The 18,179-nt window shown below is 45.8% G+C and overlaps 1 protein-coding gene across 1 annotated transcript in view; it reads right to left on the reverse strand.

Moving 5' to 3' along the window:
• LOC145354721 (unconventional myosin-XV-like) overlaps positions 1-18,179 on the reverse strand; it is a 137,893-nt gene that overhangs the window by 99,521 nt on the left and 20,193 nt on the right. The window contains exons 11-17 of the mRNA XM_080206175.1: positions 17,518-17,631; positions 14,098-14,156; positions 8,134-8,257; positions 7,080-7,175; positions 5,522-5,653; positions 4,016-4,141; positions 1,168-1,245 (exon numbers count right to left, since the gene is read on the reverse strand). Coding sequence (XP_080062301.1) covers positions 1,168-1,245; positions 4,016-4,141; positions 5,522-5,653; positions 7,080-7,175; positions 8,134-8,257; positions 14,098-14,156; positions 17,518-17,631 — 729 coding nt within the window. The remainder of the gene's footprint in view (positions 1-1,167; positions 1,246-4,015; positions 4,142-5,521; positions 5,654-7,079; positions 7,176-8,133; positions 8,258-14,097; positions 14,157-17,517; positions 17,632-18,179) is intronic.

Below are 18,179 nucleotides of genomic sequence, written 5' to 3' on the forward strand. Positions count from 1 at the left end.
ACATTTACGAATTGCAAAGGCTTGTGTAAGGACATAGCAATCAATTTGGAGTCAGGTATTATTTGCTCTATAGAGGAAATGATTTCTAACTGTATTAACTGTGCTATAAACAACCAAGGACAAAAGAAACCAGTATCATCTTCTTCTTTTCCACCCAGGCCTATAGCACATGAATTACCAATGCTGCAGCTCGGGAGGGAGAGTATGGGCCTGTGACCAACAGGGGGATGGTGCAATCATTTAAAGGGTTAACAGTGGAAGCACACACCATGCTGAGATAACAATAATGTCAGATCACATGCCAGAGAAGTAAGAGATCTTGCTGCAAACAAACAGCTCTGATTAAAAAGACTGTAGACTTGAGCAGCACGTTTTGGGACAATTCCCAAACTCTGTCTAAATGCCTAACACATGACAAAACATGATCCACAAAGCAACCACCCGATATGCATGTGGTCTCATCAATATACAGGAGACTGTATTGTGACCAGAGGATACAGTAGCCTTGATTAAATTGAACAAAGTACATGTAAGTTGCTGCTTCATCTGCAAGGAGTGTCTGGAGCCTTGGGTGGTAGTGAGAGCAATCATGGCCTAAAATGTGAACTCTCTTTCTCTCTCCAAGGATGCTGCCAGACCTGCTGAATATTTGCAGCATTTTCAGTGTTTGTTTTTGCACTATTGATGTAAGTTTGAATGATTACAAGGTGCTTATAGAGGGAAGCCACTGAACCCTCCTTCTCATCCACCCAGTGTAGCTCTCCAACACTATCAATGCAGAATGCAAGTGGTTCTTGTAAGGTTTCCGGATTCACTTTATTTAGGAGTGTATTCAGTGTGGTGATTATTGTGAAGAATCTGAGGTATGGTTTTTATTAAATCTCTGATCCCATTTTCTGCTCTCATAGTTACAATTTTCCGATCACCAATTACATATTTGCTTTCAAGGCTGTAGAAACTTTTAATTCAGATCTCTTGGTGCAGGGTATAGAAGTAGGTCACTGAATGTGACAGGCCACCTGACAACTAACATACATATGTCCACTTGGCAGGGTGCTCTGACCAGAGTATTCTTCTGTCATCTCCAACAGTACTGGGCATGATCAACATCACACATAAGCAATGGACTGAGTTGGAACTTTGGGCAAACAAATCTCCACAACTCACCTTGGTTTTGCTGTTGACAAACAGCTCCATGACATCCTGTCGAACCTGATCATGATTCTTCTCAACAAATTTGTAGACCTATGAGAAATAGAAGCAGGAATGAGAAACAGATTTGCTCAGCACCTTGCAAAGCTGGAAGGCATGGAGTAAGGGAAGACCATTCACCGGGCCAAATCCAATTCTGCCAACAAGATATGCTCAATAGATGCTGTCATGGACTATCCACCCATTCAGTTACATAATCTCCTGACATTAAATTCCTCTTTTCTCACCCACTCTTTCTCATTCTACTTGCATCATAAATCATCTATTTTGTAGCATCATGGGGCAGAATTTAATGCCTTGTCCAGGGGCATTACTGGCAATGCCAGCATTTGTTGCTCTGCCCTAATTGCCCTTGTTTTGCATGGATTGTTCAGCCATTTCAGGGGCATTTAAATGTCAGCTACATTGCTGAGTCTGGAATCACATGACCAGATAAGAATGGCAGATTTCTTTCCCTGAAGGACATTAGTGAATCAGATAGATTTGTACAACAATTGACAATGGTTTATTGGTCACTATCTGGTTTAAATTCCAGGTTTTATCAGCTGAATTTAAATTCCAGCAGCTGCCATGGTGGGATTTGAACCCAGGTGTCCAGAGCATTAGCCTAGGCCTCTGGAGCACAAGTACAGTGAAATTCCCACAATGCAACCATCTTCCCACTGTAATGGGGGAACACTTAATTGGGCAGGAACTTGGCAGGTGAGAACACTGCCAGCATCTCACCTCTCCCCCAGTTATGTCCAGGGTGGGAAGACCTTGCTGCCTTGCTACCAATTGAGGTCTTTAAGTGGACATTTAATGCCTATTTGGTGAAGGTTTTACTGGCGATGGAGAGAATAAGATTCCTCATTGTTTGTTGCAAGATTAATTAATTCCTTTCTGCTTCTATAGATGGATAATGGAAACATCTTTGTATTCGTACAAAATGGTTAAGGAGCTCTGTAAGCTTCTTGACCAGACATTGACCTCCAGCCTTGTAGACCTTAGTGGGGATAATATCAGTTTCAGGAGCTTGGCTGCTAGACAGGAGTACGATTGTGCTTATTGTTTCTGACAGTGTGGGATTGGTCATCACGAGGCAGTTGACTGCTTTGTCATTGATGGATGAAAGCCAACTGAGGACTTGGTTACAGCACTCTGCCCATCTTTCCAGAGTTTGGGCTTGTTCTGTGGGAAGTGTTGATCTGTTGGCACTGAGGATTGGTGGTGAACAAGTAGACTTGGATTTGTGGACAGATTTCAGGAGCTTTGTAGAATCTCTTCAAGTCTTTGTAGTTTGCATGAGATTGAAGTTTGTCTCCTTTCTGATTGAGTTAAATGTCTTGCATCTTTCTAAACTTGCAGTGTTTCGTTAGGCGCTGTGCGGGGATAGTGACGAGTTGTCATTGAGCAAAATACTGGAGAGGCAATCTTTCTCTTCGAGTAATTTTGGGAAGCCTTTTAAAATGATTAGTGCAACAGCTCAACCAGGATCTGCTGCCAGAGAGGCACTGCAATTTCAGAAAATGTCAAGGAACTGCTGGGATGATTTTCTCAGTTAGACAATTCCAGGAGACAGTCCAAGAGCAGAATATGGACCTCTGCACTGAGACCTTTGACACAGCCAACTGTGAGGGCCTTTAGAAGGTCATGGAGAAATTAGGCTGAGAAATTCATCACAGTGGTTCATCTGTTCCATGACAGCATGCTTGTGTACGTCTGGGTAATGGTGACACATTCCCAGTTACTAATGGAGCTAAACAGGACTGTGTGTGAGTGCCAGCCTTCTTCCATGTGCTTTTCATTGCCATGTTCTCAGTGCCTGCCATGATAATGATCCTCTCCAGCTGATGGGTAAAACTCCTGTCACCTACATTAAATGCTATCCACAGATTGAGACAGCACAGAAGAAGGCTGCTTGCTCCATAGTGCTCGTACCAACTGTTTGATATCCTTGCAAAGTCTATTACTAACCTCATTGTTTCCACACTTTGTTTCATTTGCAATTTTTATAATTACGCCCTGTGTACTCAGGTCCAAGTTATCAATACATCCCCAAAGCAGCAAAGATCCTGATACCAACTACAGGGATCTTGTCAGACTGAAAAACAATTGTTCAACATGACTCTCTGTTTTCTCCTCCAGGTGTTCGTGCTGCTACCTTCTCTTTAACCCCATGATCTTATTCACGGTAGAGCAGGCTTGAGGGGCCATATCATCTCATCCTGCTGTTGTATAATGCAAGGGGTTTGTAGCATCAGTTAGTGTCAGGATGGTGTTCTATATGTTAACAGCAAGACTTTATTAACTGTATGCAAACATAAAGTAAAGGGTACAGTTAAGGAGCCATCTCCATCTGAGGCCTTAATATGTCCATAGCCAACACCACACTGACCATAGCACTGGGTCACATGCACGCCTACATCAATGTGTTTGCAGTCCCACATTAGCTCTGTATATACTAGACCATATTCCAACAGTTACAGTGTGAATATTATCAGGTTAAATGATTACTGCTGGTTTAGTAGTCAGATATTCGAATATTCCATTTAGACTATTGATAAGTTTCTGTATATTGCATATTGGGGAAATTGAATATGAGCATTATCAATGTAACTGTTAGTTCTTGGTGAAATTTCAGTGTGTTACTATCAGTTACTGCTGGAATTATAGGCTGAAATCTTCTGTCAATCACAGACCTTGAACTTTGAACTCAACGACAGACCCTGATCTTTAAAATCAATTACAGGAACCGAGAAATACAGAAATACAGTGTGAATTAAGGATGAGGCAAGCAGGTAAAATGAAGAAGGATAATTACTTGGTAAGTCACTTTCCCAGCATAGTGTTTAATGGTGAATTCAGGCAAAGGCATCTTTGGCTTTGAGTACAGGGGGTTGTTGCCATGGTGATAGTGACATTTTTGCAGGAAGGTGTGGTCAGTTGCCTAGTTTGAAAGAACAGAAAATTGCAGTCACACTGCCAATTAGTCAAAGGTTCAACAAATGCTACAACATTCCCACAGAAACACATATGAAGAGTTTACAGACTGGCATGCATCGTATCTATTGAATCTCTGATATCCTTGTCTCTAGTTTTGCTGAGGATGCCATGTATTTTTGGCTCAGAGTTGAATTTGTAAATTGCAGGGACCCACTGACTCTCACTGGGGACAGTTCCTGAAGGTGCTGACTCTCACTGGAAGACAGTTCCTGAGGGTACTGACACTCACTGGAGTACAGTTCCACAAGATGCTGACTCTCACTGGAGTACAGTTCCTGAGGGTACTGACACTCACTGGAGTACAGTTCCACAAGATGCTGACTCTCACTGGAGTACAGTTCCTGAGGGTACTGACACTCACTGGAGTACAGTTCCACAAGATGCTGACTCTCACTGGAGTACAGTTCCTGAGGGTACTGACACTCACTGGAGTACAGTTCCACAAGATGCTGACTCTCACTGGGGTACAGTTCCTGAAGGTGCTGACTCTCACTGGAGTACAGTTCCTGAAGGTGCTGACTCTCACTGGAGTACAGTTCCTGAAGGTGCTGACTCTCACTGGAGTACAGTTCCACAAGATGCTGACTCTCACTGGAAGACAGTTCCTGAGGGTACTGACACTCACTGGAGTACAGTTCCACAAGATGCTGACTCTCACTGGAAGACAGTTCCTGAGGGTACTGACACTCACTGGAGTACAGTTCCACAAGATGCTGACTCTCACTGGAGTACAGTTCCACAAGGTGCTGACTCTCACTGGAGTACAGTTCCGCAAGGTGCTGACTCTCACTGGAGTACAGTTCCACAAGGTGCTGACTCTCACTGGAGTACAGTTCCACAAGGTGCTGACTCTCACTGGAGTACAGTTCCACAAGGTGCTGACTCTCACTGGAGTATAGTTCCACAAGATGCTGACTCTCACTGGGGACAGTACCTGAAGGTGCTGACTCTCACTGGAGTACAGTTCCACAAGGTGCTGACTCTCACTGGAGTAGAAATAGAAATTCTGCCCTCTGGCTAGCCTGGGAACAAAGATCAATTAGAATGTTGATTTTGGCACTGTTGCTAAGACTAGGTAAATCTGGTGGATATTTTGAACTTCCTTTGAGCAGTCTGGATGGAAGGTGCTCACACCCATAATGGGGAAGAGGGTTATACTTTACATAGAACATAAGAGTAAATATGAGCCAGAGTGAGGGAGAGGGAGAGGTTGAGAAGCAGCATGATTTTTAAGATAGTTTAAAGCTGTGTCCATTTGACAAACTATTCTTTAACAAGCTACTTAACGAGTGACAAGATTGCTTCTGATCCTCATCCCTACAACCTGTGGGAAGGTGCTTTGGTCATCCAGTATCCGAAGAATTCCATGCGGTTTCTGTGAGATAAGATCGAGGCAAGCCTGGTTGTCACTGAAGGTGATTTCCTTCCAGTCAATCTGTTCTCTGATATACTCCTCCTGCAAAAGGAAAACGCACAAAGCTAAAATCAGCCAAATCTGAAGAAAATTAACTTGTTCTAACAGAACAAAGAAGATTACTTCCAAATAATATTTACAATTTGTGTAATTGCTGGAATTTCTAGGAAAGGTTGGTGTGATTGTGTTAGATTACAAGAGTCTCCTTCAGCATCCTTACTCCAATGGCCAGTCTGCATGTGTGAGCATGGCTCGTGGCTGTTAAAGCCTGTCACTAAACTCACGTTCACTCACTCACTTTCTAAAGTTGATTAGGCTTCAGGAGTGAGAGCCTTGACTAATTTTCACCTCACTAGGCCAAGGACTTGAAGAGCATCCAAGCTATTGTAATTGTAGCAAAGATCAACTGGATTAGTACAGGGTGTGAAATTTAACATTCCAAGCAGTCATCAATTGCGTGGCTCAGTGACATTTCGGTGGAACATCTACTCATTGTCTCATGGGGAAGAAATGGTGCAGAATAGCGTAACGGTACATTAACACATCATTATATGGTTCCAGGATAGGAATGAGACAGTATGTTAGTCAGCACACAGCATTACGTACTCTAGTGGCAGGCTGGGAGAGTGTGTTAGCATACAATTATACAGTCCCAGAACAGGACCGAAACAGTGTGTTTGTTACACAGTATTATACAGTCCCAATACAGGATTGAGACAGTGTGTTGCAAATCATTATACAGCCCCAGTACTGGACTGGGAGAGTGCATTACACACCATTATACAGCCCCTGTACAGGACTGGGAGAGTGCATTACATGCCATTAGACAGGCCCAGTACAGGACCAGGAGAAGGTATTATATAACATTATACAAACCCAGTATAGAACTGGGAGAGGGTGTTACATGCCATTACACAGACCCAGTACAGGACCGGGAGAGTGTATTACACACAATTACACAGACCCTGTGCAGGACTGGGAGAGTGCATTACATGCCATTACACAGATTCAGTACAGGACCAGGAGAAGGTGATACACACCATTACACAGGCCCAGTACAGGACCAAAACAGTATGCTACACACCACTATACAGTCTCAGTACAGGACCAGGTCAGTGTGTTACATGCCATTATACAGTCCAATACAGAACAGGGACAGTGTATGTTTGCATGTTATTATAAGATCTTGGGGAAGGATTAGGACAGTATTTTGGCACATCATTATCTGGTGCTTTGGCTGAGCCTCTCATTACGGAAAAAGCGAGAGTTAGAATTCAGTAAATTTGGAACTCCATCTGTCTGAATTGTGACATGAACTGAGACACTCAGCATATCAAGCCAACTGTAGAGAGGAAAAAAGCTAACTTTTAATTTCAATAATCTTCCATTGGTACTTACTGACACAGTGAAAAGAATAATAGAGGACTTAATATCAAATAAAATTAAAAACAAACCTTAAATCTCTTACCTGCTCCAATTTGAAGATGATCTTATTGAAGAAGTATTGCAGGTACTCATTAGCATAATTAATGCATAGCTGTTCAAAACTGTTGACACTTAAATCCTGTAAGTGAAGTAAAATAATTAGTAGAGAATGTGGAGTTAGAGATATCAGACTGTACCCAGTGTGTATACAGCAAACATGGGCTGCAGAGATTTAAGGATAGTTAGAGTTTTATTCAAAACCTCCCTAAAATGTGCTTTTGGATCTCATCATTCTGTGATTTACCACTCCATCTACTCTCTCTCCTTTGTACCTTTCAGTTCCTCTAATAGGCAGATGTAATGTGGAGTTGCTTATGGAGGGTTTATGAGGATGTGGGAGACAGGAGGAGAGGCAAATTAATGAATTAATTTGGAAAAGATTTGTATGAGATCTGTTCAAATCAAAATCTTTTTGTGGTTTGGTCAATGAAAGATGTGTGGAAAAATGTTTGCATCTTTTTCCCGTGTCTGTGTGGGTTTCCTCCGTGCTTTGGTTTCCTCCCACATTCCAAAGATGTGCAGGTTAGGCTGATTGGTTATGCTCAATTGCCCCTTAGTGTCCCAAGATGTGTAGGTTAGGGGGATTAGCAGAGCAACTACATGGGACCATAGGATAAGGCATGGGTGGGTTGCTCTGTTGGAGAGTCAGTGCAGACTTGATGGGCTGAATGACCTCTTTCTGCACTATAGGGATTCTGTGATCTAATATGTGAATACAAAAGCTAAACCTTGATTCTTTTTTTGAGGGGAGGGGGAGGAATTTATACCACAGTGATATTCTATCCCACTGCAGCCTGCTTTATACATCCCATAAATGGCCAAGAGTCCTGACACAAGCCAAGGGTCCTGCAATGGCCAAGAGCCCTGCAATGGCCAAAGGTCCTGACACAGGCCAAAGGTCTTGCAATGTCAGGATGTGGCTGCTGTGAGTTTTGTTTTTATAAAACCCTGGAGGAGAAAGGATATTTTTAATATCAGTTGGCCTGATTAAGGATTTGCCACTTCCCCAAGCTCCCTTTCTTGAGTGTTTAACATACCTCAAATCCATAAATATCTAAAATGGCTATGGATAAGGATTCTGTCTTGGGAGAAACCAACTTGTTTATCCTTTCAGTGAGCCAAGTGAAGAGCAAGGAGTAAAGGATCTTGGCAACGGCATCTCTGCAAGAAAACAAGAATGATTACATCAATAATTTTGGTCCATGGATTCACTACCAACTGGAAAATCTCTTGCCAAGCTGTTCTTGACAACATCATCCACAAACATGCACCTGAGGGCATCCAGATCTAACCCCCCCACCAGTTCTATTCCATTTCCAGTTCTGTCCTGTTACCAGTTCTGTCAATTCTCCACTGCTTCTGATTGGTCATGTTGCTTTGTCTGACACCCAGGATTGGATATGTTCCCACCAGTTAAGTATTGGATCTACCCTGAAGTCCATTCCCTCATTACCAATTCCAAATCCCTCCCTACCTACAGTCTCAGGGCGAATCAGAATGTTTGGAACGTAAGCAACTAATTCAACTCCGGAACTGAGCTTCTGACCCCATAACCTCTCCACTACCAAGGCTATTTGCTGTCTGTAACCCAAAACTCTTTGTAACTTTCAAATTCAATTTAATAGCTGGCCTCCCATCTTCTATAAACTTCATCCAATATGCTGCCATCAGTGTCCTATGGGGTACTAAATCCAGCTCACTTATCAGCCTACTGCTTCCTGATGGCCATTAACTTCCATTCTGTAGAGGAGCAGGGGTAAGGCCATTCAACCTTTTGTGTCTGTTCTGAGAATCAGTAAGATCATAGTGAGATCACCTTAAGTTCATCTCTGAAAAAGCAGAGATTGACAGATTTTTAAATACTGGTGGAGGAAAGGGATGTAAGGATAATGCGGGAAAACGTGGAAGATCAGTTTGATCATATTGAATAGCAGAGCAGGCTCAATGGGCTAAATAGCCTGTTCCTGCTCCTATGTTCCTATGGTGGGACAGATCGTAGCTTCAGCTCCACTTTCCTGCCTGCCCTGCCCCTCCCCGCCACACCCCTTCACTCACTTCATAAATCAAAAACTCCCCGCAATTGTCCATTTGCAATTTTGAATTGCCCATAGCTTTGAACCTGTGACCTTCGCTGCATGTCCACCAGTCCCTGAAATTTCTTACACATTCTTCCAGTTATCCATCATTAGCTCACCAGTGGGAGCCTGGAGGAACTAACTGGAGAAATGTGATTACAGTTTCCAATCGCATACATCTAATCGTCCCCAAGTTCATATCTTCCGGCTTGTACGTACATATTCAGTAGACCAGGGATTGGAATTGTACAGAGATTGTGCTAGTTTCTGGCTATCTCCCAGTGCAGTTCCGACTGTCTCACATCGGAATAACAGCGAGAGTCTGGTGGAACTTCATGGTGCAGGTTGCTGGAGGAGCTCCAGCTCAAGGTAGATGAGCTGGCCTCTGAGCTACAGACGCTGAGGCTCATCAGGAGGAGAGAGGGTGCCATTGTCAATGGGGTGCAAGTGACATCCACCCCCCCAGACTGACTAACTCTAAGGGTCAGGAACAAAAGGAGGCTGCTGAGAGGAAGAAGGAGGGTGGGGAGCGGAGGAAGGAGGGTGGGGAGCGGAGGAAGGAGGGTGGGGAGCGGAGGAAGGAGGGTGGGGAGCGGAGGAAGGAGGGTGGGGAGCGGAGGAAGGAGGGTGGGGAGCGGAGGAAGGAGGGTGGGGAGCGGAGGAAGGAGGGTGGGGAGCGGAGGAAGGAGAGTGGGGAGCGGAGGAAAGAGAGTGGGGAGCGGAGGAAGGAGGGTGGGGAGCGGATGCCTCAGCCTCTCAATCTGCATAACAGGTTTGAGGTTCTTGCTTCCAGTCTGGACGAGAACGAGGGAGGTGAGGTTGGTGAACAAACTGCACACAGTACAGTGATGCAGACGCAGGACATAGGCAAAGAGAAGGTGAAAAGGAACGTAGTAGTAATTGGGGATAGTGGGGTTAAGGGTATTGACACTGTCCTTTGTCACAATGACAAAGTGCACAGAAGGGTGTGTTGTCTGCCTGGTGCTTGGGTCCAGGATGTCGCATCTGGGCTGCAGAGGAACCTGGAATGGGAGGGTGAGAATCCGGTCATTGTGGTACATGTGGGTGCCAACGACTTAGGCAAAATGCGAACTGAGGATCTGGGGAGGGAGTATGAAAAGCTGGGAATAGAATTAAAAAGTAGAACCGACAAGGTGGTTATCTCTGGGCTACTGCCTGAACCGAGTGCAGACGGGTGTAAGGTTGATAAGATTAAGGAAGTGAATGGGTGGCTCAGGGATTGGTGTGGGAGGAATGGGTTTGAATTTATGGGGCATTGGCATCAGTATTGGGGTAGGTGGGACCTGTTCGGGTGGGATGGGGTTGGTCTGAACTGTGCTGGGACCAGAGTGCTGGCAAATCGTATAATTAGGACTGTAGACAGGGCTTTAAACTAATTAGTGGGGGGGAGGGTGCGAGGGTAGGTGACATTACGGGGTCTAAAGTTAAGGAGAGGGTACAGGTAAGGGAAGAGGCCGAGGATGTCCAATAATAAAGGGAGTAGGGGGCGTGAGTATGGTTGGTGGCGTTCTGGCAAATTGGGTCCAGGTGAAGGCTGGGATGAAGGCACTTTATCTGAATGCATGAAGCATTCGGAATAAAGTGGATGAGCTGGTGGCGCAGATCGGCACAAATGGATATGATCTGGTGGCCATTACAGAGACGTGGCTGCAAGGTGACAGGGACTGGGAGCTGAATGTCCAGGGGTATCAAGTGTTTAGGAAGGATAGGCGGGAGGAAAAAGGGGGGGGGTAGCTCTGCTGATTAAGGATAGCATCAGGGTGGTAACAAGGGATGATATGGGAACCAAAGAGCAGAAAGTGGAATTGTTGTGGGTGGAGATTAGGAACAGCAAAGGGAGGAAGACGCTGGTGGGTGTTGTCTATAGGCCCCCGAATAATGATCTGGAGGTGGGGCGGGCTGTTAACGCGCAAATAAGTGCGGCGTGCAGGAATGGAACGGCAATAATTATGGGGGATTTCAATCTACATATTGATTGGTCGACCCATGTTGGATGCGGTGGGCTCGAGGAGGAGTTCTTGGAATGCTGCCAGGATGGTTTCCTTGAACAGTGTGTGTTGGAGCCGACGAGGGAGCGAGCTATCTTGGATCTGGTGTTATGTAATGAGGTGGGTAGAATTAGGGACCTTGTGGTGAAGGATCCTCTTGGGGAGAGTGATCTTTGTATGGTGGAGTTTCTGGTGCAGATGGAGGAGGAGAAAGTGGGTTCCCGGACACGCGTCCTTTGTTTGAACAGAGGGGAGTACGGTAGCATGAGAGAAGAATTGGCGAATGTTGACTGGGGGAGCACATTGGAAGGTAGGTCTGCTGAGGAGCAGTGGAGGATCTTTAAGGAGATCTTTCTTGGTGCTCGGCAGAAATTTATTCCGATGGTTAAAAAGGACCGTAGGAGGAGAGGTAATAAGCCGTGGATAACGAAGGAGATGAAGGAAAGTGTTAAATTAAAAGCAGAGGCGTTTAGAGTAGCTAAGAGTAGTGGGCGAGAAGAGGATTGGGAGAGGTTTAAATGTCAACAAAGATTGACAAAGAAGTTGATAAAGAAGGGCAGGAGAAACTATGAAGCTGGGCTAGCGCTTAATATAAAAAAGAATAGCAAGAGTTTTTATAAATATATAAAAAGGAAGAGGCTGGCTAGGGTGAACGTTGGACCCTTAGAGGATGAGAGGGGGGACTTAGTGGTAGGGGATGGGGAAATGGCTGAGGTCTTGAATAACTATTTTGTTTCGGTCTTCACGGAGGAGGGCATGAATAATTTGCCGGGTGTTAGCAATGGAAAGGTGGAAGGACTGGAGGGTCTCAATGACATTATTGTTACTAGAGAGGCGGTGCTCAACAGACTGGAGGGACTGATTGTGGACAAGTCCCCAGGACCGGATAGAATGCATCCAAGGGTTCTGAAAGAAATGGCGGAGGTGATAGTGGAAGCCTTGGTGGTTATTTTCCAAACGTTGCTGGATTCCGGGGAAGTGCCGGAAGATTGGAAAACGGCTAATGTTATGCTGTTGTTTAAGAAGAGTGGCAGGCAAAAGGCAGGGAATTATAGGCCGGTTAGTTTAACGTCTGTTGTAGGTAAAATGTTAGAATCCGTCATCAAGGAGGAAATAGCGAGGCATCTTGAGGGGAATTGCTTGATAGAGCAGACGCAGCACGGTTTCATTAAGGGGAAGTCATGTCTGACAAATTTATTGGAGTTCTATGAGGATGTGTCTAGGGTGGTGGATAGAGGAGAGCCGGTGGATGTGGTCTTTCTTGATTTTCAGAAGGCGTTTGACAAGGTACCTCACAAGAGGTTATTGCAGAAGGTAAGGGGACATGGAGTTGGGGGTAGGGTGTTCGCGTGGATAGAGGATTGGTTGTCAAATAGGAGGCAGAGAGTGGGGGTTAATGGGTGCTATTCGGATTGGTGGTTGGTGACTAGTGGAGTGCCCCAGGGGTCGGTGCTGAGGCCTCAGCTATTTACCATTTATATAGATGATCTGGAGGAGGGAACCGAGTGTATGGTGTCGAAATTTGCTGATGACACCAAAATTGGTGGAATGGCAAATTGCGCGGAGGGTGTGGAGAGTCTGCAGAAGGATCTAGATAGGCTGGGCGAATGGGCCAGGAACTGGCAAATGGAATTTAATGTTGGCAAGTGCGAGGTGGTCCACTTTGGTAGGAAGAATGGTAGGAAGGACTATTACGTGGCGAAAAACTGCAGCAGGCGACGGTGCAGAGGGACCTCGGGGTCCTTGTGCATGAGTCGCACAAACCCAGCCTGCAGGTGCAGCAGGTGGTCAGGAAGACGAATGGGATGCTGGCCTTCGTAGCGAGGGGGATTGAATATAAAAGTAGGGAGGTCTTGCTGCAGCTGTATGGGGCATTGGTGAGGCCGCAGCTGGAGTACTGTGTGCAGTTTTGGTCGCCGCACTTACGCAAGGATATTTTGGCCTTGGAGGGAGTGCAGAGGAGGTTTACTAGGCTGATACCGGAGTTGAGGGGGTTGAGCTATGAGGAGAGGCTGAATAAACTAGGCTTGTACTCGTTAGAGTTTAGAAGAATGAGGGGAGATCTCATTGAGACATATAAGATGATGAATGGGATGGATAGGATAGAGGTGGAGAGGCTCTTCCCGCTCAGAAAGGACAGTAGGACTAGGGGGCACAGCCTCAAGATAAAGGGGGGGCAGTTTAGAATGGAGTTGAGGAATAACTTCTTCACTCAAAGGGTGGTGAATCTCTGGAATTCTCTGCCCGTTGAAGTGGTGGAGGCTGCCTCACTAAATATTTTTAAGTCACGGGTTGATGGGTTTTTGATAAGCGAGGGGATTAAGGGTTATGGGGAGAGGGCAGGAACGTGGCACTGAGCCACGACAGATCAGCCATGATCTTATTGAATGGCGGGGCAGGCTCGAGGGGCTAGATGGCCTACTCCTGCTCCTATTTCTTATGTTCTTATGTTCTTACGAATTCCAGCGTCTGTCTGTTCACAGCTCCAGTAAATCCCCCAACACCATCAACTCTACCGAGGCGGTGAGTAAATCTTTCTCAAGGTGAAATGAAGCAAACTTTGCCTGTGGGAAACGAATGATAGTACCCTGGTCAAAGTCTGCTGAATGGACAGGGTGCACACGTGGTATTCACAGAGGGGCAGTGTACTTCTCTAAATGTAAAATATTCAATAGAATATCAGCTGATATATTGTCTCCATTTTTCTACTTCAACACTGATCTATCATCAATTTAATCTCCAATCATCTTCCTATTTCACCCGGTGTGGTGTAGCATCCCATGTTGTGAAATTCCCCCTCAACCATAACCATTGCTGCATTACAGGAAGCAATTCACCTCAATGACACTCAGCCTGGCGCATCCTAATTGATCAACATCACAGGAAATATCACAGAAGGATATAACATTATCCATACCTGGCGTCGACTGCACTTTCCACAGTTAGAGGGGTGAAAATCTTCTCCCTCATGGTTTCCTGTGGGCAAAAAAAGAACAAAACATAAGCTCCAGAGAAATCCAAGGGCCGGTATTTTCCAGTTCCTCCCTCCTGCAGTGAGACAAGGAAAGTCCCACCCAGAGTGAACAGGCCTTCGGCTGCTTTATCAACTATCAATTGTCCTGCCAGCGACAATTCCTGCTGTGGGCCGGGCCAGAAAATTCCCGCCAATGTCATGAACAGTGTGTTAATGTGCAAGTTTTTTGTATGTTAAAATGTATCACACATTCCTCAGCTCAGGCAATGTCATGATCAAACAATCTGGCGACATATGTCCCTGACAGAGCAGCACGCCCTCAGTACAGCACCTCCCACAGTGCAGCACTCCCTCAGTACCACACTTCCCACAATGCAGCACTCCCTTGGTACCGCACATCCCACAATGCAGCACTCCCTCATACCGTACCTCCCACAATGCAGCACTCTCTCATACTGCACCTCCCACAATGCAGCACTCCCTCAGTACCACACCTTCCGCAATGCAGCACTACCTCACTACCGCACCTCCCACAATACAGCACTCCCTCGGTACTGCACCTCCCACAATGCAGCACTCCCTTGGTACCGCAGCTCCCACAATGCAGCACTCCCTCGGTATTGCAGCTCCCACAATGCAGCACTCCCTCGATACCGTGCTTTCCACAGTGCAGCACTCCCTTGATACCGTGCTTTCCACAGTGTAGCACTCCCTCCATACTGCAGCTCTCACAACACAGCACTCCTTCGGTATCGTATCTCCCTCAGTGCAGCACTCCCTCGGTACCACACCTCCCACAATGCAGCACTCCCTCAGTGCCGCAGCTGCCACAGTGCAGCACTCCCTTGGAACCGCACCTCCCACAGTGCAGCACTCCCTCAGTACTGCACTCCCACTATGCAGCACTCCCTCGGTACCGCACCTCCCACAATGCAGCACTCCCTCGGTGCCGCAGCTCCCACAATGCAGCACTCCCTCAGTACAGCACCTCACACAGTGCAGCACTCTCTCAGTACCGCACCTCATACAGTGCAGCACTCCCTTAGTGCCGCAGCTCCCACAGTGCAGCAATCTCTTGGTACCACACTGAATATTGGGGGTGTTCCTCAGGCTTTTGCATTCTTGATCATTAAACACCTCGAGAATTACCAAAGGTGTGGGTCTGGTGCTATGATTTCAGGTTAGGATGCTATCCAGGCACCCCATCAAAGTTATTCCCATCTTTTTGCCTGGGTTTGGCGGTTCGTTTCAATGGTGAAAGGCCACACTATTTTTCAGAGGAAATCTGATTTTCCTCCACATTCCCAAATCCACTCCATTTTTATCTGCTGGTGTTTGCAGGAGGGTAATTTTCCTACGTGCAACACACACCCATCCCTGCTAACGTTGGGCTCCCCTAAATAAGAGGGGGATGATTTAACTAACACCACTCTCCCAAACCCCCCTCCGACCCCTACCCGACCGACCCCCATTTTCATTGTTTCTGACTCCAATAAGCAAGCGTCTTCAATGTCTGGTCTGTTTTGCTGCATCAGATACTGCCAGCAAATAAGCTGAATGTCTGGCAGGGAGCGGATAGTGGAAGGAGGGGTCCCTTAAAGGGACACCCCCTACCCCACATCTGAACTGCAGAAAGTTCCAAGGGAGTGGTGACTTTAACACACTTCTTGAGCATTAACAAAAGCATTTTTAACATCCGCAGTCTACAATGGGAATGGCCCTATCCCATCTGTGGTGCATACAGGCACCATTGGAACAGCAGCAGCCTAAAGTGCTCACCCCCTGCATCTCTCCAAAGCAGGGAGGCACCACGACTGCAAGGAAAGAGTGTACAATGCTGAGGAATTATCCACCTGCAAGGATATACAGAAACAGGGCCAATTACTCTGAAATAATCCAAAGGCAATGTTGGAAGAGGATGTTTCTGTCCTGGAGATAGCGTTTGAGCTTTGCATCCTTTTGCGAGAAGACCTTTAGCCAAGAGGAAGCCAGACCTTGCCCCCACAGTGGCCTTGAAGGTGATCGCAACCCTAAATGTCTTTGCAGCTGATTCTTTCCAAAGTTGCGCATCTGATTTCTGTGAGATCTCACAGTCCACAGCACACAAATGCAGCTAACCAAAACCCTTTTTGTCAGGGTGAATGACTTCAGGGCCAGCTCACACAGTGCAACCGTATCTCTTCCACCAAAACTATATTTAGGCTGAAGGGTTATAGGTTACCACCAGTAAGCATATCAAGCCTTCCTTCAGACGATGTGTTGACATTGCACCATTTGATGTCCTTTTTACACAGAATGAACCCACTTCTGCCTTGGACATGCTCCAACGCCAGATGTGAGCCAGAACCCAATCTCAGCTCACAAACTGCGCCCACAATCTGCCTCTTCCCGAAATAAAAGAAAATAGTGGGTGAAGATGGGCAGGATTCATGGGTGCTGTTTTGTGAGTTATGATGTGAGCATTCCAGGGCACAGAGACAAATATTTGGTCCCAAGAGTCATAAGTTTGCAGGGTCAAGCCTCACTGTCCGTTTGGGCACATTATCTAGGCTAACCCGAGAGTGCTGTGCTGTCAGAGGTGTCATTTTGTCGATGAGACATTAGACCATGAGATCCCTCAACTAACACCGAAAACAGATACTTTTATCTCATTGACTGTGAAGCAATTCCATCTATCCTGAAGTTACAAGAGCTATAACACAAGTTCTTTCCTTCAACACCTCAGCAACTAGTGTGTACATAAAACTTCTAGGAAGTGACATTTTTCTTACAGTAGATCATAAAAAATGCTTGGAGAGTTTTGGAGGTTGTGATGTGAAATTTGTATTCGGGAAACCAAAGTGAAGAGGTGATGCCAAAGAAACCAGGCATCATGGGCCAAGTGGGCAATAAGGTTTTGCACTGCAGAAGTATAAGGGAATGGGTAGGCAGTGTCTCAGAGAGGTAAGTGGGGTGGGGGGAAGGTGTGGTCAGTTGTTTTGAATGCTGTGGGCTCTGAGTGTTATCAGTGAAAGGGAATAGTTGGATGAGAGTTATTGCTGATTTGGGAAGAGCAGCTGGGATGCTCTACACTGTTCTCAGACTGTCACAGCACAAAGCACACAATGCTGAACACACGGAAATCTTCCATTCTAAAGCTACCTTCGCATCTTTTGCAATTTCAGCAGATGTGATGCTCATGCTGATATGGATTCCCCTCTGGTTTGGCACTACTGCGTTGTATATCTTTGTGGTGCTATGAATCTGACACTGCCCGAGAAACTCAGCTTCTCTGCTCAGAGAGACGGTTTCCATGTGGAGACTGGCTGTTAAAGGCTTTGTTATGATGTTGCATCAACTGCAGTTTCAGTGAACTGAACTTACTGTCACTTTGTATGTGATGGACTTCTGCAGCCCCTCAGGAGAGATCTGTAACAGCTCTGCCACCACTCGGATCTCACGAGCACTTACCACCGAGGCAATCTCCTGTGAGTCAGTCTGTAACATTTAAACATGTGAGTATATCAATGAGATACATTCCAGGCATTCTTTAACCGCCAGCAATCCTGGTTGAAATATATTAGATTTGAACAATAAGGACCAACATTCCTACTGTCAAGTCACATCAGTGGAGACAACAATCAAAGCTGGATCTGGGAGCTTATCACAAAATAATAATGCAATAAGAATAAAAATGAAATATTCCTCTCCAATGAGATATAATCTTTCCAAGGATATATTATTCTATTTGTAAAGTTTCAAAACTTCTTCATTAGATTGGATGTAACATACATTTGTTATTCAGTCTACAAACCAGCACACTGGTTAGCACTGTGCCTCACAGCGCCAGGGGGTTTTTAGTTTCAGAGCCATTTCACCAGTAAATGCATGAGCTAAATCTCAGCTGCTTTGGACTCATAAATTACCGGCTGATGACCCAGGTTCAATTCCTGCCTTGGGTCACTGTTTGTGTGGAGTTTGCACATTCTCCTGGTGTCTGCATGGGTTTCCTCTGGATGCTTCGGTTTCCTCCCATGGTCCAAAGA

Source organism: Carcharhinus amblyrhynchos, chromosome 18 (genome assembly GCF_965287045.1).
Source record: "Carcharhinus amblyrhynchos chromosome 18, sCarAmb.v2.hapA, whole genome shotgun sequence".
NCBI lineage: Eukaryota > Metazoa > Chordata > Chondrichthyes > Carcharhiniformes > Carcharhinidae > Carcharhinus > Carcharhinus amblyrhynchos.